At 40.4% G+C, this 23,100-nt stretch overlaps 2 protein-coding genes across 3 annotated transcripts; one reads left to right on the top strand and one right to left on the bottom strand.

Moving 5' to 3' along the window:
- Positions 1-92: 92 nt before the first annotated feature.
- rpl7l1 (ribosomal protein L7-like 1) lies at positions 93-8,230 on the bottom strand. The gene is made up of 7 exons (XM_086189960.1): positions 8,210-8,230; positions 7,672-7,789; positions 7,001-7,109; positions 4,127-4,290; positions 2,690-2,827; positions 1,704-1,813; positions 93-1,551 (listed from the first exon to the last, which is right to left on the bottom strand). Exons 2-7 carry the CDS (start codon positions 7,683-7,685, stop codon positions 1,343-1,345), a joined length of 744 nt encoding a protein of 247 aa, XP_086046086.1. The 5' UTR covers positions 7,686-7,789; positions 8,210-8,230; the 3' UTR covers positions 93-1,342.
- A 3,087-nt stretch (positions 8,231-11,317) lies between these two features.
- katna1 (katanin p60 (ATPase containing) subunit A 1) lies at positions 11,318-22,410 on the top strand. Of its 2 annotated transcripts, none has more exons than XM_086190509.1 (11): positions 11,318-11,563; positions 12,621-12,786; positions 12,861-13,003; positions 14,176-14,356; positions 14,568-14,683; positions 15,785-15,890; positions 15,977-16,135; positions 17,668-17,794; positions 17,932-18,066; positions 21,181-21,307; positions 21,785-22,410. In XM_086190509.1, the coding sequence occupies exons 2-11, from the start codon at positions 12,625-12,627 to the stop codon at positions 21,981-21,983; spliced, it is 1,455 nt and encodes a 484-aa protein (XP_086046635.1). In that variant the 5' UTR covers positions 11,318-11,563; positions 12,621-12,624; the 3' UTR covers positions 21,984-22,410. The 2 variants fall into 2 exon arrangements, with proteins under 2 accessions (XP_086046635.1, XP_086046634.1); XM_086190508.1 differs by having other exon boundaries at positions 11,320-11,563; positions 14,155-14,356.
- Positions 22,411-23,100: the final 690 nt, after the last annotated feature.

Below are 23,100 nucleotides of genomic sequence, written 5' to 3'. Positions count from 1 at the left end.
AAGCTGTCACAGGAAGTTTCCTTGAGCGTAAGGAGCTGTGGGTAATTGGTATCCAATTCACATACTTGCACGAACAGAAATGCTTTATTGATCCCATAAATCATACATGTGTATATATACTTACTTTGGTTAAAATAACAGTAGTGTAATCAATAGCACTACTCTAGTTACTTCACAGTAGTACGGCTTTATTACTTTAAAATGAAAGTAATCCATCCATCCATCCATTTCCTATACCACTTATCTGTTAAGGGTGTGTGTGTGTGTGTGTGTGTGTGTGGGGGGGGGGGGCTGGCTGGCGCCTGTCCCAGCTAACACTTGAGAGGGGGGGGGGGGGGGGGGGGTTTACCCTGGATGGGTTGCCAGTCCCTTGCAGTGAAAGCAACTTGTGATACATAAAACGGTTCATTTGAAAGTAACTTTCCCAAAAATATTTAATTCTTTAAAATCATGGCTAAAGCGCCAATGTCCCATTTTTTTTCCAATACCTCATCTAACCTCCCATCTTTTACACACTGCTCAGTGGTAGAAATGCTGAGGAAAAGAGATGAATACACACACACACACACCGCCACGAGAATAGGGGACTAAATCCATAGACGCCACCAGAGGCAGGAAAGTGAGTCTGCAAAAATATTAAATGTTCTTTTCTCAGAGGCCATTCCCATCATACGAAGATCACTTCATTATTTCCACCCTTGAAAATTGTGTTAAATTTGGGTAATGGGGAAAAAAAAAAAAAAGTTTACTGTGTGCACAAACATCTATAAAACAGTACCCCCCCCACACACACCGCACTCATTTTGTTCCAAGCATCTTGTTTCTTAATAACAAAGCATTACACCATTTTTAATTTCTTAAAAACACATTATAAAAGTATTTACATTGAATGTATTTTTCCATCTACATCTTTTGACACTGAAATCTATTAAATGACTTTATTTCCTGGCCAAAGAAGACCTGTGGCTCCTCCATACAGTACTCATCAAACTGACTTGAATGCATCAAGCATTCCGCAGATCTGTTGTTCTTTGAATCTGGACGATTATCGTATCACAACTGCTTCCATCGGTCTCTGACGAGAGCCAGTGGCACCTTTTCTACCTTTGAATTAAAACAAAACCATGGCTGAAGCGAGAGATTAACATTTAAGGTCCTTCTGACTCTCAGAGTTCCGTACATGCGACCAGAGAATGGATGTACAAATAAATGTTATCATACAATTCTGGGTGAAATTTTTTTTTTTTTTAAACCACATAACAAAAACAATGTCATTAGTGGCCTTTGCTGCCCAAGACAAAAACATCCTAAAAGTTGCCAAGTCCGACACGTACGTCTCTCCTCAGTTCAGTTGTCTGATGATGGAATTAATTTCTGTGCCACGGAATCCAGGGTTTCCTAGGTCCTTTAGGAGTCCAGCCTTGTCCCTGGCGGCATGACGAGCCACTGACAACTTAAAAGGCAGCAGGAAGTTGTTGGTAACTCGGAACGCCTTACCAACTGAGTAGATCTCGTGAATCAGGTCTTCCAAACAGATGATGCCGTGTTTACCTAAGAATAAAAAGGTGGGTAACGGGTAAGAGGATGATGGATATGATTTAAAATTATGTGGGAGACAAGATGGCAAGCTACCAATTTACATGGGCGAGAAATGTAACAATATTGAGAAATTGTGTCCAAGTCAACCGGTATTTGATGCTTACCCATGTGTTCCTCAATGAAGGTGTTATCTGTGAGAGGAACCCTCTTCCGGCCCACCCTCGCCTGTCCTCTCTTCAGGATTAGCTCACGAACAGACTTCAAGTTGGGAAATCTGTTGGGCAGATTAATCATTATTTTTCACTGTCCCCCCCCCCCCCATGAAGTTGTTTTTATTTGCCATTCAGTATTGGTAGTGACCAAGACTTTTCTTTTCCTCTGTCCATGTGTCTCTAGAAAGACATTTCACAAGGTGTCCTTCGCAATACTGGTCCCACTTGAAAAGGGCTTTGGAACCTACGACCGACGCCACAATGTAAAATGCTGGCTCTAATGTGCTGTTGGTGATGCAGGAATTATGCATGATGCAGTTTTGCTGATTGCTTTGGCGTTTCCTGAAAGGTCATTTCATTTTAGTCAATTCATTTTCTTTAACAGGGGTTAGGAAGTGTTGTGTGATACCCACATTTCACTGTATCTATGGACATGCCATTGCTCAGTTCTGTATTTTCAGTTCTTTTCTTTTTTGAACAGAATTGGATGAAGTCCCTAAGAGGGCTTTGTTAAGGGTTACAACCCCTGGGAATGGGGAAAAATTCACTAAATTTAAAAAAGTAAAAACAAAATGGCTGATTCTTTCTGAGGTTGAGATCACAGCACCTATTGACTCTTTCTTCTTGGAGGTCTTGTCATGTTGATGTGCCCACTAAATTCCGTGTATGCATGTAAAACACAACTGGGGCTAACTTTGTGAAAGTTTCTGGGGGTACTGTCGCGGCATGTTTGCACACATTTTTCACCAGGTCACATCGCCATTGCATGTATCGTTTTTTCATCAGGTCTGATGCACATGCGCCATTTCACGAGTTTATGAGCACATTAAGGCCTTCAGAAAGGAAAATGAATGGTGAGAATTACAAGATTAATAACTCCTTGTATTTCAGGAGTTCCCTCAAAATAACTTCACTCGTGTTGGTCACCAGGTACTCACCCCCAGGCCACATAGGGCTCCACTATCTTCATCATAGCAACAGAGTTCTTGCTGATTTGGACAAAGGCCCCACTGAAGATCTTCCTGATCCTCAACATCTTGATCACCTTCATCACTTTGGGACTGACCCCCTTAATCCTAGCAGGGCAAGTTCATCAGCGTTTAATTACATACATATCTAGTGCAATGTTGACAATTGCATCATATCAGATCTAACATCACAACTAGGGATGTCCCGATCACATTTTTTTTGGTCTCAATCCGATCCCGATTTTTTACCGATCCGATCTTTTTTCTTTGCTTGAATAAACTGAATCCATTGGATTCCGACTTTTCTCTTGGTGCACTGCAATAATTCATAAATAAATAAAATAAATACATTGGATTGTTTGCTTCAATGGTCAATCCATGCTTTTCTTTTGCTCACCATTTTGTTTATTTTACAAACTGAAGAACAAAGAAGATCCCGTACGCGAGTCCAAAATTTGTTGTAAAGTTACAGTATTGCTGTGCTCGTTATGAAGCGCCTAGACGGTGGCTCGTAACGTGGCTCCAAGAACTCCAAAAGCCGACCAAAGCTGGTGTTCTCTTCCACGGTAATGGGGTGGTTGTCTCAAGCAATAGACTCGGTGAGCCTTTGGGCAATCATACTGGCCTTCTCTCCACTGCCAGGAAACTTGTCTTTTCCTAAACTAGTGAGCAGCGTCTGTTGCTTCAGACCAGCTTTTGATTCGGTAGCAGCGCTGTATTCCTTATATTCAGCTTCGTGTTTCTTGAGATGCTGAATTAATTTAGTTGTGTTATAGCAAGCTCTGTTGCTGCCACCAAGTGAAACCATTAGCTTGCAGACTTTGCATTTTGCTGCTGCATCTTCCAACTCGCAGAGTCGCCATATGCCCGACATAGTTGTTTTGTTTACAAATGTGGAGACGTGCAGCTGGCAGAAACCTTTGACCTCAATATGTCACGTCTGTTCAAAGCTCGGCAGCGATGACTAGTAGAGGGCAAGAATGCGGCTTTTATTTATACACTGCGGGCTATAAATGTATGACATTATTGATATTTTACAAGATCGGATCGGGGATTGTGAACGCAGATCGGCGGATCACCGACCTAGTAAAATATGCTAAATTGGCAAGCCAATCCAATGCAAATGATAAGATCAGGACATCCCTAATCACAACATGGACAACGAGGTGAGATCCAAATCCCTTAAGCAACAATTCTCCTCTCAGAAGTTTAGAGTCAAAACAGGACTCAAACGTTTTAAAACAGGAGTGAGTACTTTGAGGATGACCGTTCACCTCATAATGAGGCAGCAAACTGGCCCAAAATGTCTGAGAGACTGAGCAGTTTATAAGTTTAACCAAAAAACATCATGTTAACATTCAAAGTTCTCAACACAATATTGACCTTAACAATATACGGATGACTCACTCTCTGATGCGGACAACAAAAGCCAGTTTGTTCTTGGCTGGAGGCAGAGGGGGAGGGGGCCTGTGGCTACCCCTCCTGATGCGAGTTTCATCACGATGCTTCTTATGGCTGTCCTTCAAGAACTCTTCCAGACGCTTGAACTTAAATGGTTTCCCTTTTGAGACCTGGAATAGTGACAAAGAATACACAGCAATATTCAGGTTTCAGTAGAATGGTGACCAGTCTGATGTGTCATGTGAATCAATGGCAACAATGCGTTTGGCTTCCTCTCCTCCTAAGGGTTAACAGAAACTTTTCTGCTGAGCAGAAACCTTCATTGTCACTTGGGATGTATGATAATATTGGCATTATCAATGGAATCGGCATATCTTGGCCATTTCTAAAAAAAAATATACACACTGGTCAAATTGCTGATATCTATACAACCAACACAACAATGAATAAATATTTAAGGGCTTTTCTGAATGTTTGGGAAATTTAAAAAAGGGACTTTTTCAATTTCACAATGTTTATATGTGTTTTTCTGTATGTCCCAAATGTTAACATGATAAAAAACCTGTTTTTTTCCAAATGCAATATTGACATCAGTAAATACAGCTGATCGGCCAAAACCTGTTGAAGAATATTGGCAAGAAAAAAAAATGTACTGTGGTGCATCTCCAATGGTCATTGTTGGAGCCATTTTTTGTAGAAGAACTACAAAACATCAGTGTCATGTTAAAACAATGCAAGTATCGCGCTCCCGTGTTCCATTCAATCACACACCCATGTGTGTGGCCACTTGAGGAAACCCAGCAGATGTTTTTCAACTGTCACATGCACTCGCTCATTCACCCCTTCAATCAACCCTAACAGAGACCTTGAATCAAGCCATCTCAACAAGCGAGTGGACTGATTGTTATTGGGAATGCACTTAATTCCAAGTCCTTTAACATCTCTTAGGCTTAGATTGTCATAGAATGCCATGAAAATCATTGTACATGGAATGCAATTTGAACTCTGTATCCAACTTTTCCTCAAAGGAGCAGAGAAAACACTTGCAGACATGATGAGAACATGCAAACTCCCCACCCTAAAGACCTGGAAAGGCCAAGACTCATACCCTCTTGCTTTCGGGCAAGAGTTTCAACAGTGAGACACCAACCGGTTAATGAAATAGTAGAATGGTATTCTATGTAGTCTTAATTTGAAAGGGATAACACATATCAATCATCAGTATAAATAAGCAAGTTTGCCTGCACATTGTCTAACTGTGAACATACATGTACGCACACATCTGCAGTGGACATGGGCACTTAAGAGTGTGCATTAATACCCACAAAGGAAAAATTAATTTGTTTATATGCTCCCTTGCCAGTTCATTGGGTACAGAGTAAACTAGATAAAGCTACTGCATTGTCAACCCTCAATAGAAATGGACAAGATGGAAGAAGAGAAGGTAACTAGAGTTCACTGTATTGATGTGAAGGCTACAGCACCCCAAAGAAAATCAATAACCACAATTACATCATGCATTCCAGTACTAATAAATATGTAGCCTGATTATTCATTAAGTCAAGCGGAGGATGGAACCAGTACACTGTTCCTGAACAACTCTTTTTCAACATGACAACTTGATCACAAACTCATTTTACAACTAAACACAAGGAAATAAATTTCTGAAAAACTTTCGAGGGTGAGGCGTAGGAAATGTAGAGCAAGAATCTTTCTTCATATCTTGTCAGCACAGGCGAGTCTGATCACATGGCTTGTGTAAATTAACTGACGTTAGGTTTGGTTTATAGACATTTGAATGCTGGTCAACTTTCCTGCCCTACACGGATAAGGAATAAGTCACAGCTTATAGGCATAATCCCATTTTTCCCCTTTTAAACCCTCCTTTTAGATATTCAAGGGTAGGGCGAAGTGGTAGAGCTATTTAACTCTTCAGACAAAAAAAAAAAAAGAAAATTCTCAGGCATATTTTAAATGAAAGGTTATTAGAAATTTCCCAGAAAACATTGTGAATCACTGGAAAGATGAGGGAGCCACCAACCAAAGAAATGCAAAAATTGTAGTTTTCTATTAACAATTTAAAAAAAAAAGAGAGACAAACAACAATTGTGTTGGCTTAGTTTACCGTTCCAATGTATTATGGTCCTATTATTCATAAAAAGGCCAAACAATTATCTAGTAACATTAGTATGCTGACATCTTGTAACATTAGCTATGCCATATTCCATCACAATTAACTGTTGTTTCATTATAATCCTACTCTGACATATTTTCTTGTTGCATTCGCGCCTACTTGGTGTAAGTGACTCCCTGAATGTATCAGGAGTCCAGTGGTGAGGGGGCTGAACTTTGCTGAACCTTTACAGCTGATGTGCAGACTGTCAGGGCTGCCTAGCCTGCTAGGGAAGTTTAGTTTGATGACGTTTTTAGTCAATTGATGAACGAGGGAATCACAGGCATCCGTGCTTTTCCGCCTCCATCAGATACATGGCAAATGTCACTGCGATGTATCGTTACTGATAAAGTATGGTGTTTACACAAGATCTATTACTGCTGACTACACACGGGTTCTTGAAGAGCTGTCCCACTTCCTAGCGTAAGACGTTCAACTCCTACCCCTTGTGACTCTTCCAATAGGAAAGAGACAACAGTTGGAGGTAAAAATGAGAAATGTGATTGCCCCATGGTGTGTCTCCTACTCACGTCATCTGCGAGGGTCACCTACTGCATCCAGTTCAACCCACATGTCAAGTTAAAAGTTCACAACTAATCCCGACATTCATTACCTGACCTGACATTACAGCCATAGTTTGACATGACCTATTATTATTTGACTCTAATGCACAAAACAACTTCAAAACCAAGCTAACCATCACTTACCTTTCTCTTCTCTTGCAAAGCAAGCTTGGCTTGTGTGGCTTTAATGGCCTGGTAGGCTTTCCTCTTCTTCAGGAGATACTCAGGTACTAACTTGATGACTTTTTTTGATCTGATGACGAGAGAAGATGAACATTTAATGCCAGAGGAGAGAATAACGGAGACCGAACTGGAACCCTCATCTCGCTTTGCTACTTTTGATTAAAGATGAGCATTTCTTAAATTGCCCTTCAGTTGTCAAATTTCGTTCAATTCTTTTTAAAGTAAAGAACATTCTGGAGACGACACTTAAGACTGAGTGACTACATGCTAAAACTACACGCTACGTCTTAAGTAAATTTGTTGCTATCAGCTGTAAGATTTAAAACGGCTGACGAAAGTTATAGACAGAGAAAAAAGGGGGGGGGAATTATACATCGATGACATCACTTAGGTGTATCCTTTATTGTTATATCCCACACAGTTCCACATATTGGCAAAACGATCAGCTACGTTTGAATGGCACCATGTGAATTTAGGTTCTTCGAAAAAAAACAATTAAACGCTTTCAATACTCGAAATACAGGTCGCGATCGGATATGCGAAACGTAAACTTTCCGGGAAGACTCGAATCAACACAAATGTACGTGACAAAGGGAAGGATGAACTTGGATATTATTAGGAAAGGTACATACTCGCCGTCCTCCATGATGAATTCGTACTGAAACCCAAACAGGAAGCAGTAGTGGATTTCTTCTTCTTCTATTCTTCTTCGTAAAACAGTTTGGCAGTTGCATCCCGCCGCCTAGTGCACTGGCCCCAGTGAATTATGAATTTATTATTGAGTTCCCATTCAAGAGATGAGAAAAACAAAACAAACAAAAAAAAACATCACGCATTCTGCCTCTAATTCCCGACCCCCCCCCTGAAAAAAACTAACGAATACCTTTGTACCTTGTTTTTAACTCTCTCCTATTTCTAAAACCCAATTTCTACAAATCTACCAGAATCATTTAATTTTTCAATGATACATTAACATATTTCATTGTTTCCCTGCATCCATCCATCCATTTTCTTCTGCTTATTCCTATTAAGGCTTGTGGGGGTGGGGGGGCTGGAGCCTAGCCCAGCAGCTACGGGCAAGAGGCAGGGTTCACCCTGGACAGGTCACCAGGCCATCGCAGGGCCAACACATACAGACAGACAACCATTCACACTCACAGTCACACCTACAGTCAATTTAGAGCAGGGGTGTCCAAACTGGTCCAGTAAGGGCTGGTGTGGCTGCAGGTTTTCATTCCACCCAAGCAAAAGCAACACCTGATTCTACTTAAATCAACTAAGCTGTGTCCACACAGCCCATTTGTTGGCTCAGGTGTTGCTTTTGCTTGGTTGGAATGAAAACCTGCAGCCACACCAGCCCTTACTGGATCAGTTTGGACACCCCTGATTTAGAGTACCAATTAGCCTCGTCCCCTCTTGATGTCTTTGGACTGTGGGAGGAAGCTTGAGTACCAGAGAGAACCAACGCAGGCACGAGGAGAACATGGAGACTCCACAAAGAAAGATCCTGTGCCCGAGCCGGGACTCAAACCCGGAACCTCAACCTTGTGAGGCGACAGTGCTGACCACTGCACCACCGTGCAACTTCCTTGCATCCACAAACCACAATTTTCTGATTCTGCCCTTTAAATTAAAACCTATTTATCTTTTCACCCTGTGTGCCCTGAGCTTAGCACCCTCTTTTTTACCTTTTCCTTTATATCATCTCACCAATACACGTCCAATACATTATCTTTGTTTAGTGCACTTTTAACTGTTGTATCTAACTAATGTCCCTCAATAACTACATGTGCTGGTGCCCAAAACAAATGGACAACTTTTCCTAGTCTTATTTAGAGGCCGTATTTAGCCCTCCATGAACAGTTCTTCTTGTTTTGTTCTGAATAAATTAGTTTGATTTAATCTGATGATTACAGCTGCTAGTTCAATTGTGTATACTAATACTTGATTGGACATTCTCTCATTGCTAAAACTGTAAAGAAAAATTAAACTCAAGCCTAAACTGTCCGATTTTCATAATTCAATTTAATTGTATAACGATGCAAAGCAAGAATTCTGTGTGTTATGTCATAATATCAACAAAGGCCTCTGCATCCTGTTCTTAGCATGAAATGTAGCTGCTGTAATTGATGAGATGATCTGACACTCCGCTAATCAAACTGCAGCTTTAAGAGGGCTGTTTTCTGTTCATACAAATACTCTATCTTGCTACTTTTTACTTTCATGTCTTTTTGTGTGTGCCAATGATGGCTTATTTTGGTTATGGTTTTTTTTTAGTCATATTGAGATAAACAAGGATGATCACGCATTCCCACAAGGGGGGGGGGGGGTGTCTTGTGATGAAAGCAACAAAGGGTTTGCAAAAAACAGAGCACTAAAACTCTGTACACAAGTGCAAATATCAAAATTACATATATATATATATATATATATATATATATATATATATATATATAAATAAAACACATTTTGGAATTTTGTTTATCCTTACAGAGCTGGTTATTAACCAAAGAAATTATGTTGTGCCCTTTGAACTGGATGGCAATTAAAATAGGAGTTCGGTTAAAGGAAAAGAACTTGGACTTCCTGGTGAACAATTTAATTACGCTTGCAAAACATTTTATTCATAAATGCAAATACCTCAAGGCGAAGCCCCACATCAATGGATGAAAGAATGATCTCAAGCTATACAAAAAATCCTTGTATTACAGGACTAACAGTGATGCCCAGAGACGATTTTCTTTAATGGACCTTTTTGCTCTTCTAGAATGAGACCCTCCCAGTGTTGTTTTCTGTCTGTTCTCCTGTTTATCTATTTTTTTCCTTTCATTTCTTGAAGCTGCTCCAACATCTAAGTTTACATGACAAAATTTGCCTTAATTCTTTCTATTTTTAACAACTTGAAACCGTTTATATATATATTTTTTTAAAAAACCCATATATATGTGTGTGTGTGTGTGTGTGTGTGGAGAGAGAGAGAGAGAGAGAGAGAGAGAGAGAAAGAAACAGACAACTTTTCACACTCACAGCCGCGCCTACGGTCAATCTAGAGAGTCGCCGATTAACCTAATTTGCATGTTTTTGGACTGTGGGAGGAAGCCGAAGTACCCGGAGAAAACCCACGCAGAGAATTTGCAGACTCCACTCAGGACAGCCCAGGGCTCTCTGCAAATGTTCCATCTCACCAAAATTATTGACTGCAGTTACTGAAACTTGCAAATGACCCTACTTTGAAAGTTACAGGCGGAAGTCAAAACTTTTGAAATCGCCACATACAAACTCTTGAAGGACTGTTATGACCAGCAGGAGTCATGTGGCCGAGTGGGCGCGGTCTCTGATGCGTCCGATTGTTTAGAATCAAAATAAAACGTCAAGTGGAAATTAACAAGAAGAAATATATATTTTTCATGACACATGTTTCTTTGGAATTTATTTTCTGGTTTCCATTACAATACAGTTTTGAGGTGTTTTGAAAACGCCCCTTTAACAAAACATTAACACCCAAAAGTGCACATTGTAACATTTACAGGTGAAAACTATCTGAGGTTTGATAGATGCCACCTAGACCAATGCTTGGACCTCTGGACTGGATCGATGCGGCAAAGAGGACGCCATATTGATCCGGCCTCGAAATACAGTACATATATGTTGTCCGAAGATAGGAGGTCCATCCACAGAGAAAATCATCTTATCTCGCCAAAATTTCGACAGGTTTTCAAGTCGATTTGTCTGTTACAAATTCAAGGCTTGCATTTTTGAAAGAGAAACCTGTGTTTGATTTTTTTTTTTTTTTAAATGCGAGGATTCTCACCAACCTACAAAATGTTGATACCAAAAAGTTCTTAGAATATTTTAAATATACATATCTTAGGTAATTAATTTTGAAATATATTTCTTTTTCTAACTTCATAGGAATTTTTACAATGATATTTTTTTGTAATTATGGAGATAGAGTAAATTACATTTTAATTGAAATTCACTTTCTATATGCATAAATACATGCACTGGTAAGAGTATCAGTCAGTCCAATATGCGGTTTATCTTTTATAGCCGTGCTAACTATTTTGTTTTACGTCACACTTATCACATAGAGCAACACGGCTGTTTGAATGGTATCATCTTCAGCATTTTACTTACACATTACAAGAACAAAAATGTATTCCTGTTTTTCCTCTGCCTGACTAATGCTAGCGGATAGCATCACCAAAAAGCACCACAAAAGTCTGGCATCCTCAAGGGCTCTGAACGCAACTGAATAAATTAGAGGGTTTAACCAAGATGGCGGCGGCGGCGGCATCTGCATGTATCCGGTGACGCGACTCCGGGGGCCATGTGATCATTACATTGACCATCGTGCGGGTCCCTCGGAGAACGTGCGCTGTAGCGAACTTCCGTGTTAATTATCTCAACTCCGACGTACCCGCACGCGACAGGACGTTTACTCTTGTGGTTTGAGCTGCTACAGCACAGCGGAAGTCGTCACTACAGCGACTGCGGGGACTCTGCGTGTATTCATCTTAAAAAGTTGAGTAAAAAACAACAACAATGCAGTTCTTTCTTTGTTAGACTTTTAAGTAGTCATAACGCACGTAAAGTTAATCCTCATGAAGAGTTTTTTGTGTTAGGGAGACATTTCGGTTGAAGCCCAAAGATGCAGGTTATCCGGCCGGCACTGAACCGTGACATGTACCGTGTAAACGTGTGTAAACATGCAGGCAGCTCTCGTAATTCGTAATTTTCCCTATCAAACCGTAGAGTCTGTAATTAGCCCATGTTTCACGTCATGCTACCAACGGCTTGTGTGAGTTGAGTTGGGCGAGGCACCGGCTAATCCACTTCAAATTAAAGAACTTTATTCATTCTATTTGTGAAGTTTTTCACAGAAAAAATAAATAAAAAGTTACTTCCCAAACCGAAAACACCGTTAACAGTAGCCCAAAACAAATAAACACATACAACACTACTGAATTGTTAGTTGTTTGAACATTCATTACTTTATTGGCCGGTGGACCAAAAAGTCAGTTTTGCATCCTGGTTACACATCAAGACGCTCACTAGCTGAAACATTTGGCTTGTTCAGTTTCAGTGTGTTATTCCTTTAGCTAAATCTGATCTTATTTATACATTTCAAATGATAGCTTCAACTAGTAAGCGCAGAATGTTTCAGGCTTTAGTCTCTGTTCCACTGTACCAAATGATTTTGAGCTATAAAAGTCGCTGGACCTGCGACCAATCCGTCGGTTCAGTTAAGACAATTTGAAAAGAAAAAAAAAATCAGACTGTCAGAAAGACCTGCAAAATATTTGTAATAATAAGAAAGACATATTTTGTGTTTGTGTTTTTCTAAAAAAAAAATTAAGAAAATTTGAGTACACAAATCTAAAATGTAGGGATGGAACTTTTAAGTCAGCCCCAGGTTTTGGATTTGGGCTGTTCTGGGTTTTAAATTTTTACATTTCCAAGGTCTAACTCACTGGAAAAAAAACCAAACAAACAAGTTTTGTATAGTCACTTCAATGGTGGGATTACAAATACTAGCAGCAGTATAATGGGTGTACGATGTACATGTGTGTTCCTCCAGGGCCATGAGTCTACGAGAGATCAGTGAGAATGTGAAGTTGGCCCGTGAATATGCCTTGCTGGGTAACTACAGCTCAGCCAACGTCCTCTATAATGGATTACTGGAACAAATCAAGAAGCATTTGTATACCATGCGTGACAGCAGTCTCCAGCAGAGATGGCAGCAGGTAAATGCGGCTCCAAGAATGCATCGGGAGACGTTTCTGTCCTGTCTCATATCATCCTTGTGTTTATTTCTCAGTTGTGGCAAGAAATAAGTGAGGAGAATCGTCAGGTTCAGGAAATAATGTCGACCCTGGAGAACTTTCAGCTGGGGGCAGCTCCTGCTAAACCAACTGACCACAGTGACGATTGTGAAATAAGGCCTGTGCATGTCGAACCAAGGTGTGTGAGTCAGTTAATGTATCTGATATAGTGGGTCCTCCCTGACCGCTGTAGCTGGTGACTGTTCCCAGTTTGCAGATTTGTTGTGACGTAGTCATATGATTGAGATTAGCAAACTCGAGTCCCTGTTGTGTTTCTCACACTGCTTGGCTTGTGTTTGTTAGATTTTCTCTGCTTGTAAGTCTCGCAAGGTGTTTTGTTTCCCCAAAAGAACTCCCTGACGGTTTATTTGATGAATCTAAAATATGCACACGCACTGGATTTCCATTTATTCTACTGTTTATGGTCATTTCATGTACAGACTGATAGAAATGACAACTACTTGTAGATTTTGTTTTAATGTTCCTTTTGTGGTTTTGGTTTAAACTGATTCGAATCAGGTCGGCACGGTGGTGCAGTGGTCAGCACTGTGGCCTCACAGCAAGAAGGTTCCGGGTTCGAGCCCTGGCTTGGGCACGGGATCTTTCTGTGTGGAGTTTGTTTGTTCTCCCTGTCCCCGCATGGGTTCTCCCTGGTACTCCGGCTTCCTCCCACAGTCCAAAGACATGCAATTGGGTCCTGGGCAGACTGGAGACTCTAAATAGACCGTAGGCGTGGCCATGAGTGTGAATGGTTGTCTGTCTCTATGTGGTGGCTCTGCAATGGACTGGCGACCTGTCTAGGCTCCTCCCCCCACGTCCCTTAACAGGACAAGTGGTAGACAATGCATGATGATTGATAGATTGATGATTTGAATCAAATTACATAAGTAATAAGTGCCTGAATAAAAATAAAATGGCAATATGACGAGAAATATAAGCTTTTTTCAAATATATAGACACAAAAGAATTTCACCATTTTTTGCACAGTCCAGTAGAAATGTTCAAGAATATATTTAGTTTGTTTTGTTATTGCTATTTATTTAATTTATTGAGATATTTTGATTTTTTTTTTCATTTTTCGGTGCTAGTGTCACTACGGTTGCTTGAGTTGATGAATTCACATTTTAAAATTATTAGTAGTGTGTGTATTTTTTTTTATAAGATGCATTCATGACACCATTTGTTTTTTTATATTGCAGTGTTGTACCCAACATATACAGTATAACTTTTTCATCAGCACTATTTGAAAGCTTAATGGTTGCTCACTGCTCTATTCTTCTTTTCTCTCAGACATTCTCCTTGTCCTGTCAGGCGGCCTGCTAACCCTTATAAAGACAGCAAGCCTCCAAACAATCGTCTCAGTGCGGCCGTGAGGGCCCAGCAGAGGCACTCCCCTCGCGGGGCCAACGGGGACAGAGGCAAACCCTCCAAGGGCAAAGAGAAAAGGGAGACAAAAGAGAAGGAGGCTGCCGGTAAATCAAAGGATGATAAGGTGAAGAAGGTTTTCTACTTCTCATGTGAAAGAGCACACTCCATCATGTATTCAGACAACACCAATAACACAGTTGATCAACCAGCACCCACATGCTTCTTGTTTACTTACAGCCTTACCTTGTCTGTACTTCCAGTTTTTTGTCTGAGAGAATACAGACCACATGTTTTCTTTCAGGGAACCATAATAATGGCATTCACCTCTTTTCCAGAACAAAGGAGATGTGCTGGAGAAAGAAGTGAAAAAGTTTGACGGGACAGGATATGACAAAGACCTCGTGGAGGCTCTGGAGAGAGACATTATATCTCAGAATCCAAACGTCAAATGGTGTGTTGATCAGATTGTTTGCTGTTCTGTAGAGGAAAAACTAGCCAGCATTACTGAATTCTTTCCCAGCAAGTTTGACATTTTGGAAAATTCTGTTTGCTTTTTTTTTTCTTCCCCCCCTTTTACCAAGAGTTACAAATTTCGTGTCTGTACAGGAGACAAGAAGCTACCACAAGCAGCCAGTTAGCTTTGTACAAAGACAGGAAAGAGAGAAACTGAGAGAGTCGTGTCCTACGAAAACCTGACCTGTCAAAATGTCAGCATGGCATTTTATGGTGGTTATTAGCTTGCACATTATGTGGCTGCATAAAATGATCTAGTTCACCCTCAACCTTTGTAAAACACTCATTTTTTTGTAGTTTGGATTTATCAATTAGACTTTCATATGTAGAACTGACTGAATATCAAGGGTTCTGATAAATGGATTGTGTTGTTGTGTGACGGAATCAGAATGGCTGTCAGTGCTCATAAAGTAATGAGAAAGTGGGAAACATCATGGCATTAGAAACTGTCCATTTTTGAGACCTGGACTTTGGGAAAATTAAGGACATGCTTCACAAATCCCTGCATATCAGAACCTATGTGGCTGAGATAAGAACAGCAGAGAAAATCTTTTAGTCAGTATTGATTTATTTTGATATGTTTATGTTGTATCAAACTGCAACGCTTACTGAAAGTATGTGGTAAATTTTAACATGGATGTTCAGAGAATGCAGGATTACGACAAGGCTCCTGAAAGGCGTGCAAAAGTCATGGAACTTTATCGGTAAAAAATGTGTATGACCCTGAAGAACACGCTGGCTGCAGCTTCGTATTTTCCATACAGGAGAATGGTACTGATGAGTATGTTTTATAAAATGTGGCCCTTCGTCTGCCAGACAGAACCGAGATACTTGTGTCCCAGTACTTGATAAAGTAAAGGTTGAAATAGAAATTAGAACGATATAAACATGAAGGTTCCTTGGGTGATAGACAAAAACCAGTTTGGCACATTGGCAGTTAATGTCAGGAATCATCAAAGCCAGCGTGTAGTCCATCATTGCCAGCTTCACTGTGAACAGCTGTGTGTGTCACTTCTTCTACTATAAATTCTTATCTTAGGGATGACATCGCAGACCTCGAAGATGCAAAAAAACTCCTGAAAGAAGCGGTGGTGTTGCCAATGTGGATGCCAGCATTTTTCAAAGGAATACGAAGACCATGGAAGGTGCTGATTTTAAATAAGTCGATGATGAAATGTATGTGCTTTGTATATCACTGATAGAACTATGTGAAACTCATTTATCACTGTAGGGAGTGCTTATGGTTGGACCTCCAGGAACGGGGAAAACGCTCTTGGCCAAAGCAGTCGCAACTGAATGCAGGACCACTTTCTTCAATGTGTCTTCATCCACTCTCACCTCCAAGTACAGAGGAGAGTCCGAGAAATTAGTTCGCCTTCTATTTGAAATGGTAAGACTTTGATGGGTGCTCCGATCTAGACTGCAGTAGTGGAAGAAGGTCCTTTACTTTAGTAAAGGTAGAGATACACTGATGAAATGGTAAAAGTCTCCTTTTAAAATTCTACCCAAAGAAGAGGAGACAAGTATTTGATATTGAGTTTTAAGTATCAAAAGTATACATTCTATACATTCCAGTGCTTGGGTGCATTCAGTCCTTGAACCTTTGACCTCTAAAGGTCATCTTCAAGTGGTGTGTGTCCTCCAGATGTTGGCAGACTTCAAAATTGAGAGTGCATCATCTTCATCAGGTTTCATCATGCTATTTATGCAAAGTCGTCCTCTTTAAAGTAACCAGTAATTATCAGTGCTCAGATAAATGCAGTGGAGTAAAAAGTAAAATATTGCCTTTGAAATGTAGTAGAGTTAAAGTACCGAAGATATAACAACTCATGTACAGATAGATTGACATTTTACTTCAGAACAGTATTTGTTCAGCCTACAAAAATTTAGTTTCCACCCCTTCCTGATATGGACATTACAGTATCAACTGTTTCAAAACTGGTAGATCGACCGTCTTTAATAATTCATGAGACATGAATGAAAAGGTGAGTGAAACAGACAGAGATTCACCAGTCTTATAAGATACTTGATCATCAAAGTGAAGAGAAGGAGTTAAATTTGGGCTCAGCATTGTTAACTGCATTGAGAAGGATCATGTCCCGGACCTATCAGCGTATTTAAAGAGGGCGTCTCTTCATATCTCTTTGTGAAGAAGAGAACTGGGCTTGAAACAACATTTGTGGATGTACCAATAAATTGCACTGAAAGGAGCCACATCCTGATGACTTTTCTTGTTTTGTTTTGTTTTTTTTCGTGTTTTGCCTGATTTGGGATTAGCTTTCCAATCCATGACAACAGCAACAAGCATATATTGTCAGAGTTGACTCATGTCTGTGCAGGAAATACATTTTTGGGTGTTCAGCTGTATTTTGGTGCTTCAAACTGAGTTCTTTATTTTACCATTTCATATTTGCTTCAGCTTTGAAAAGTTTTGTTGACTAACAAAATAATTGACTTTTGGGAAACATTTGTTGGAAGCGGAATGTTTGCACACTGTGTTTGTCATCAGTTAAAGGCACACATTCAGGCAGGGATCTGTGCACACTCAGAATGCTTTCTTTCTTCCTGTGAGGGGTTTTAATGGTCACCAGTCCAGTTAGGTAGAATGAGGATCATAAGAATGCTTTATTAATCCCACACAGGGGAAATTTAGGATCAGAATGTATGTTTGAACAGCCGTCCAACTGACAACCTGTGGTATTGGATAAAATGTGTTTTAGAGCAGGTGACATGTACACATTTTAAATGTCTGTTTCGCCCTGCTGTTCAGTGAAGAAAACATGACACTTTAACCTATTTTAATTGAATTTATTAAAACCTTGAATCAAGTTCCCCAACCTGTCACTCTTGGAAAAATAAGAAGGGAGAATTAGTCAAGCAGTCACCTGGTCTCATTCATTCATCACATCTGTCCTTGTCCAGGCTCGTTTTTACGCTCCCACTACTATCTTCATTGATGAAATTGACTCCATGTGCAGCCGCAGAGGGACCTCAGAGGAGCACGAGGCAAGCCGCAGAGTCAAGGCAGAGCTACTGGTGCAGATGGACGGTATAATAGCAGTGGCGATCTTTAAAACACACATAGTTTTATGGAATAGATTGTTTCCCAAGTTATTCAGCATGAATGTGTTGACAGCAAAACTTTTGATTGAAACGTGAGTTTTTCATTTGTGGGTTTTTGCAAAGGTGTTGGTGGAGCGTCAGAAAACGATGACCCATCAAAGATGGTGATGGTCCTGGCTGCCACCAACTTCCCTTGGGACATCGATGAGGCTCTGAGAAGACGTCTGGAGAAGAGGATCTACATCCCTCTGCCCTCAAGTACGCATCCACTCTCTATCATATGAAACATGAAGTACAAAGTGGTTTTTCAACTCAAAAAAGTTACTTCAGACTCTAATCTGAACTGTGTCACGACCTGGCTTGTGGGCTGCAACGTGAAATGGAGGCTGACACCAGTTTTCAACAGTGCATTATATTTACTAAATAAGAAATAGATGGACAGTAGTGGTTACAAAAAATGTATATGGGAGCTCTGGCAGCAACTGTAGTGAGCTCCTCAAATGCTCCTCTGGCTTAACGTTTGGAGGTGTGGCCAATCAAGGCAATTAAGACCATGCACCACCCTAAGACCCTTGCATTGCCACAGCAAGGTCAGTGGGATGCAAAGGGGTGTGACCCCTCACCTCTCAATGGGTTTCTCCAGGAGCACTAAAAGAACAAAGCCCGCAGTCCTCTTCAAACACAAAAGGTTGTCCGTGCACATAAGGATCACAAGTTCAGTTGCTACCCTGAACACACAAAACTCTTAACATGTGACTGACACTAAGTAGCCACAAACCAAAAGCATTACAGATGCAAAATTACTGCGCTCTGACAAAAAGTAGCAACAAATAATCTCACCAAAAGTGAACCACAAGGTGACTGGCCACGTACACATTAGTCCCATACCACAACAAGTTACTGTTCTTTACTAAGTTCAACATGGTGCACAGCTGCACACACATCCATGAGGATGTTACACCATCCCCATGACAACGATCACAACCTCTCATAGTTGGCTGCCAACTGGTAACATCCAGTCATGATCAACAAAAGAGGAATGACTTCTCCACAACAGGAAAATGCTCCAACATTCTCAACCAGGCACCCGTGGCTGCTGACCTGCCCATATGTTGCAATTAAACCCTGCCATTTTTTAAATGCTCATTAGATGTACACAGTTTATCTGCACTGGTGCAAAATCCGAAGCAAAGACTTCCAAACTGATGCAACTACCTAAACAGATGACCTTGAGCCACACAGACACCTGAGTCCTTAGTAGCAGATGACAAATGACTGTAACATTTTCACCCTTCTTAGCTACATAATGTAGGTCTGGATGATCCCATCAGGTTCAGCCCCTGTGGCAGGAACTAGCTGTTGGTCCCTCAATGAGCCCCTCACATTCCTCACATTCTCTCTGTATGTGCCCTGTCACCTTCGAGTACAGTTCATTGCATTTTGCTCTAAGCTACAGTAAATAACCAGTAATCCTGTACTGGAGTACAGCCAGGTTGTTGGACTGGGAATTCTTTACAGTTTGTTAAAAAATGGATGATTATAACTTTAAGTTCATTCCGAATTCACTGCAATATCTTGATGAATTTTTAATACTGCATGCACATTTGTATATTGTAGTTTCAATTTATTGAATAAAATCATTCAGTGAATGTGTAGGATGTTAAGACTGTATCAGCAAAAATAATTATACTGAAGGTGCTACAGGTTGGGTGGTGTCGCCTCACAGCAAGAAGGTTCCGGGTTTGAGTCCCGGCTTGGGCACAGGATCTTTCTGTGTGGAGTGTCCATGTTCTCCCTGTGCCTGCGTGGGTTCTCTCTGGTACTCCAGCTTCCTCCCACAGTCCAAAGACTTGTGGGAGGTGACGGGGTTAATCCAGACTCTACTCTCCCCTCGACCTTTAACAGTATAAGCAGTAGAAGATGGATGGCTATAGGTTGTAATACAAATATGAACTAACATCGTGCTTATCCCCCCCCCCCCCCAAAAAAAATTAAACAAATAAATTCACCAGAAACAAATGTGTTTGAAAAAATCGGGTCTTCAGAGTACTGTGGATCAACAAGTCTGAGGTTGCTGTCCATCCTGAATGGGACTCGCCCCTTGTTTGTCACTCTGATAGTGTGTGTATTTACTAGCTCTGAACAAAGCCATGCAAACTCACCGTGCAAATGCCTCTGCTGGTATTTTCCAACATCTTTGTGATGAAGCAATAGCGCCAGCCACTGGCTGTTGCTGTGAATACTGGATATATGTTTGTTGTAACCGCTAGTTCTCATGAGTTGTGTATCACAAAAATGATGTTAATGAGCCACTAAATGTACTTTGAATAACTTCAAATGTATTGTGACACAGACACAGTCTCACTTGCCTGTGAGACAGCAAAGATGATAATACAACCTTCATTCATTTTAAATGTCAAACATACAGTTGCTGTCATCAGATATGATACAATATTCTTTATTGTGCTTGTAGGGAAATTTGTCTTGGACTTGAATTCTGTGCATATAAATGCCTCCGCAGTTAAATAACAAACTACATATGTATGAATAAAACCACACCAGCTGTACCACTAACAACAATACATTGCACACACTCAGGTTAAACAGTAAAAACTGGTGCACAAACCCTGTTCCCTCGAGCAGCATCTTTTAGGGGCTTGAAAGATGTTGGAACAAATAAGTATTCATAACAGTTAGGATATATGATGGCTTGGTCATTGTCCTCTGAGCTTGTCTAAGAGCGGACTGCTCACAAATGGACTGAAGAGGCTGGTATTCATTCCTCCCCATTCACCTTCATGGCGGTGTGTACCTTGATTTTAGGTGTCATAGGGAGGTTGTCAGACCAAGCTCTCAAATACAGTCTGATGATATAAAACAAGAAGCTCTGGTACATGCTATACACTCCAAGTCTGAGGGAAAAATATAATCTCTGCTGTAAACAAGAACAAAAAAACCCTCATCATGGACATTGCAGCTGATGGTGTCATTGAATTGAACCTTGAGATACTTGCAGGAAGTGTGTGTGTGTGTGTGTGTTCTTGTACTTGCTACATATTGAGGACTAGAATATGTATTTAACCAACAGAGTGAGGACATTTTAGCCGGTCCTCACATCTTCAAAGGGCCGTTTGAGGGTCAAGACTTGATTTTAGGGTCGAGGTTATAAATGGCTGAGGATGGCAGTGTCACCAGGAAATTTGAAAATAAACCTGATTGCAACAACAGCACTGCAGTTGTTGTTTTTTGCTCTCACAAAAAGAAAAAGAGTTTTCATGTATTCTCAAGAACACAACTGTAGAGCCACCAAAAGATGAATGTGTAGTGTCGATGAGTTTGTACATGCTCCATATATGTTGTCTTTGTGTGCAGCCAAGGGGCGAGTTGAGCTACTGAGGATTAACCTGAAGGAGCTGGAGCTGGCCGGTGATGTGGACTTGGACAAGATCGCGGAGCAGATGGAGGGTTACTCTGGAGCAGATATAACGAACGTGTGCAGGTCAGACTGTTCTTGGATTCAAAGTTAGCAGCAAATTACCACATAGTACATCCTTGACATCTATAATTTTCAGTCATTTTACACAATTTCCCTCAATTCTGTTAACCTGGGATAACTTATTGGATTTTTTCATTTGAGCTTTTTAGTAATATGTATATATTAACACAATTATTGTATTTAAAGTCCTGATTGTTCTTGCATAAATTGACCTGGCTTCTAGTAGAGAACTGATCATCTTAAATTCATGAATTTAGCTTAATGCACAATGGTTGGGAACTAAATCTGTTATGGGATCAAATGACATAAGAAATGTACCACTTTATTCACTCTGTGACAGACAATAAATGCAGTACAACTTCAGAATATTTCACATTAATATCTATCTCTGATAGCATTACAGCAGGGATTTGAGCAAAAAATGTTTTAAAATTTCCTGCTTTATTGTTTAAATAAAAAGGTTGTTCTGCTCTGCTGCAGGGATGCCTCGCTAATGGCCATGAGGCGAAGAATTGAGGGGCTCACGCCAGAGGAGATCCGCAATATTTCCCGGGACGAGATGCACATGCCCACCACCATGGAGGACTTTGAGTCTGCTCTAAAGAAAGTTTCCAAGTCTGTGTCTGCAGCTGACCTGGAGAAGTATGAAAAGTGGATTGAAGAGTTTGGGTCCTGCTGAAAAACTTGTCTGTGTAGGGGTGGATTTTTTTCATACGTGTGTCTGGTTGAAGGTGTGTGTATTTCAGGTGTTATGAAAAAAAAAAAGTTGGTTCGATGGTTGATTTCTCTCATGTGATGACAATCCACTTTATGTTCTCACGATCCTGAAAAAATTCCAATGTGGAATAACTGTCGCTGGTAGAAAAACTGACAAGACTGAGGACATAGTGTTTCCTGATATTTTTACACTCGCCATTTTTTGCCTTCCCAAGTGTCATAACATTTGCTTCGTATCAGTGTGGACGACGATGAGACACTAAGCCTTCAGTCAAATTTTTGTTTTTAATGCACTTTTTATATGAAGCTGTGTGGTTCTTGCACATTTTGGTGAAATAAAATTCTTCATAAAATATTTCTATGAATAAAGTGACCAATGAATATTATCATCTTCTTTGTCATTTGTAAATAAAGCAACTGGTCTGAACAAGCTGTTCCACATCCAGAGCATGTTTTTAAGATTCACCTGCAGCCATGAATCATTGATCAGTCAATCATGAAGCCTAACAGTCGTCATGCTGCATATTTGCTTTATTTTGAGCTGGTTGAGGTCAATTCGACTGATGGAGCAAAGATGATTGTATTGAAAGTAACTCCATTCCTTTGTTGAGCCCACCCTCAGGCAATTTAGAAATCGCTGTCCTGCATATTGAAACGAAGAAAACCTATCAAACTTGAAGTTAAGTGCAGAGTGCTGGATTCTACAAAGCCACAAAAGATGTTCAGGCACTGATCCCACTATCAAGATCCAGCATTGAGCTCATAAATTAGATCAATATCGCGTAAATACAATTGAATACAGAGCATGAAGGTAAACTTACCTTAATCACTTTCAAGTTGAATGCAATGGATTTTACTCCACTCCAGGCTGACAAGTACTGTACGACAAATGACTACAACTGAACATATGACGGAAATTTCATAGCTTAGTCATCTTAAACCCCATGTACGCAGTCTTCTGTCATTGCAAGAATTCTCCACTTGTTGTGTACTTTAAATGTCTGCCGCTGTGGATAAATGCCACAATGAGCTCGAAAAGCTCATTATTGAATTAATTACCCCCATACCAGACCAATATA

Source organism: Aulostomus chinensis, chromosome 20 (genome assembly GCF_037954235.1).
Source record: "Aulostomus chinensis isolate RoL2024-O1b breed Wild chromosome 20, RoL_Achi_v1.0, whole genome shotgun sequence".
Lineage (NCBI taxonomy): Eukaryota > Metazoa > Chordata > Actinopteri > Syngnathiformes > Aulostomidae > Aulostomus > Aulostomus chinensis.
The sequence above is the reverse complement of the archived record's forward strand: the minus strand, read 5'-3'. Positions and strand labels throughout refer to the sequence as shown.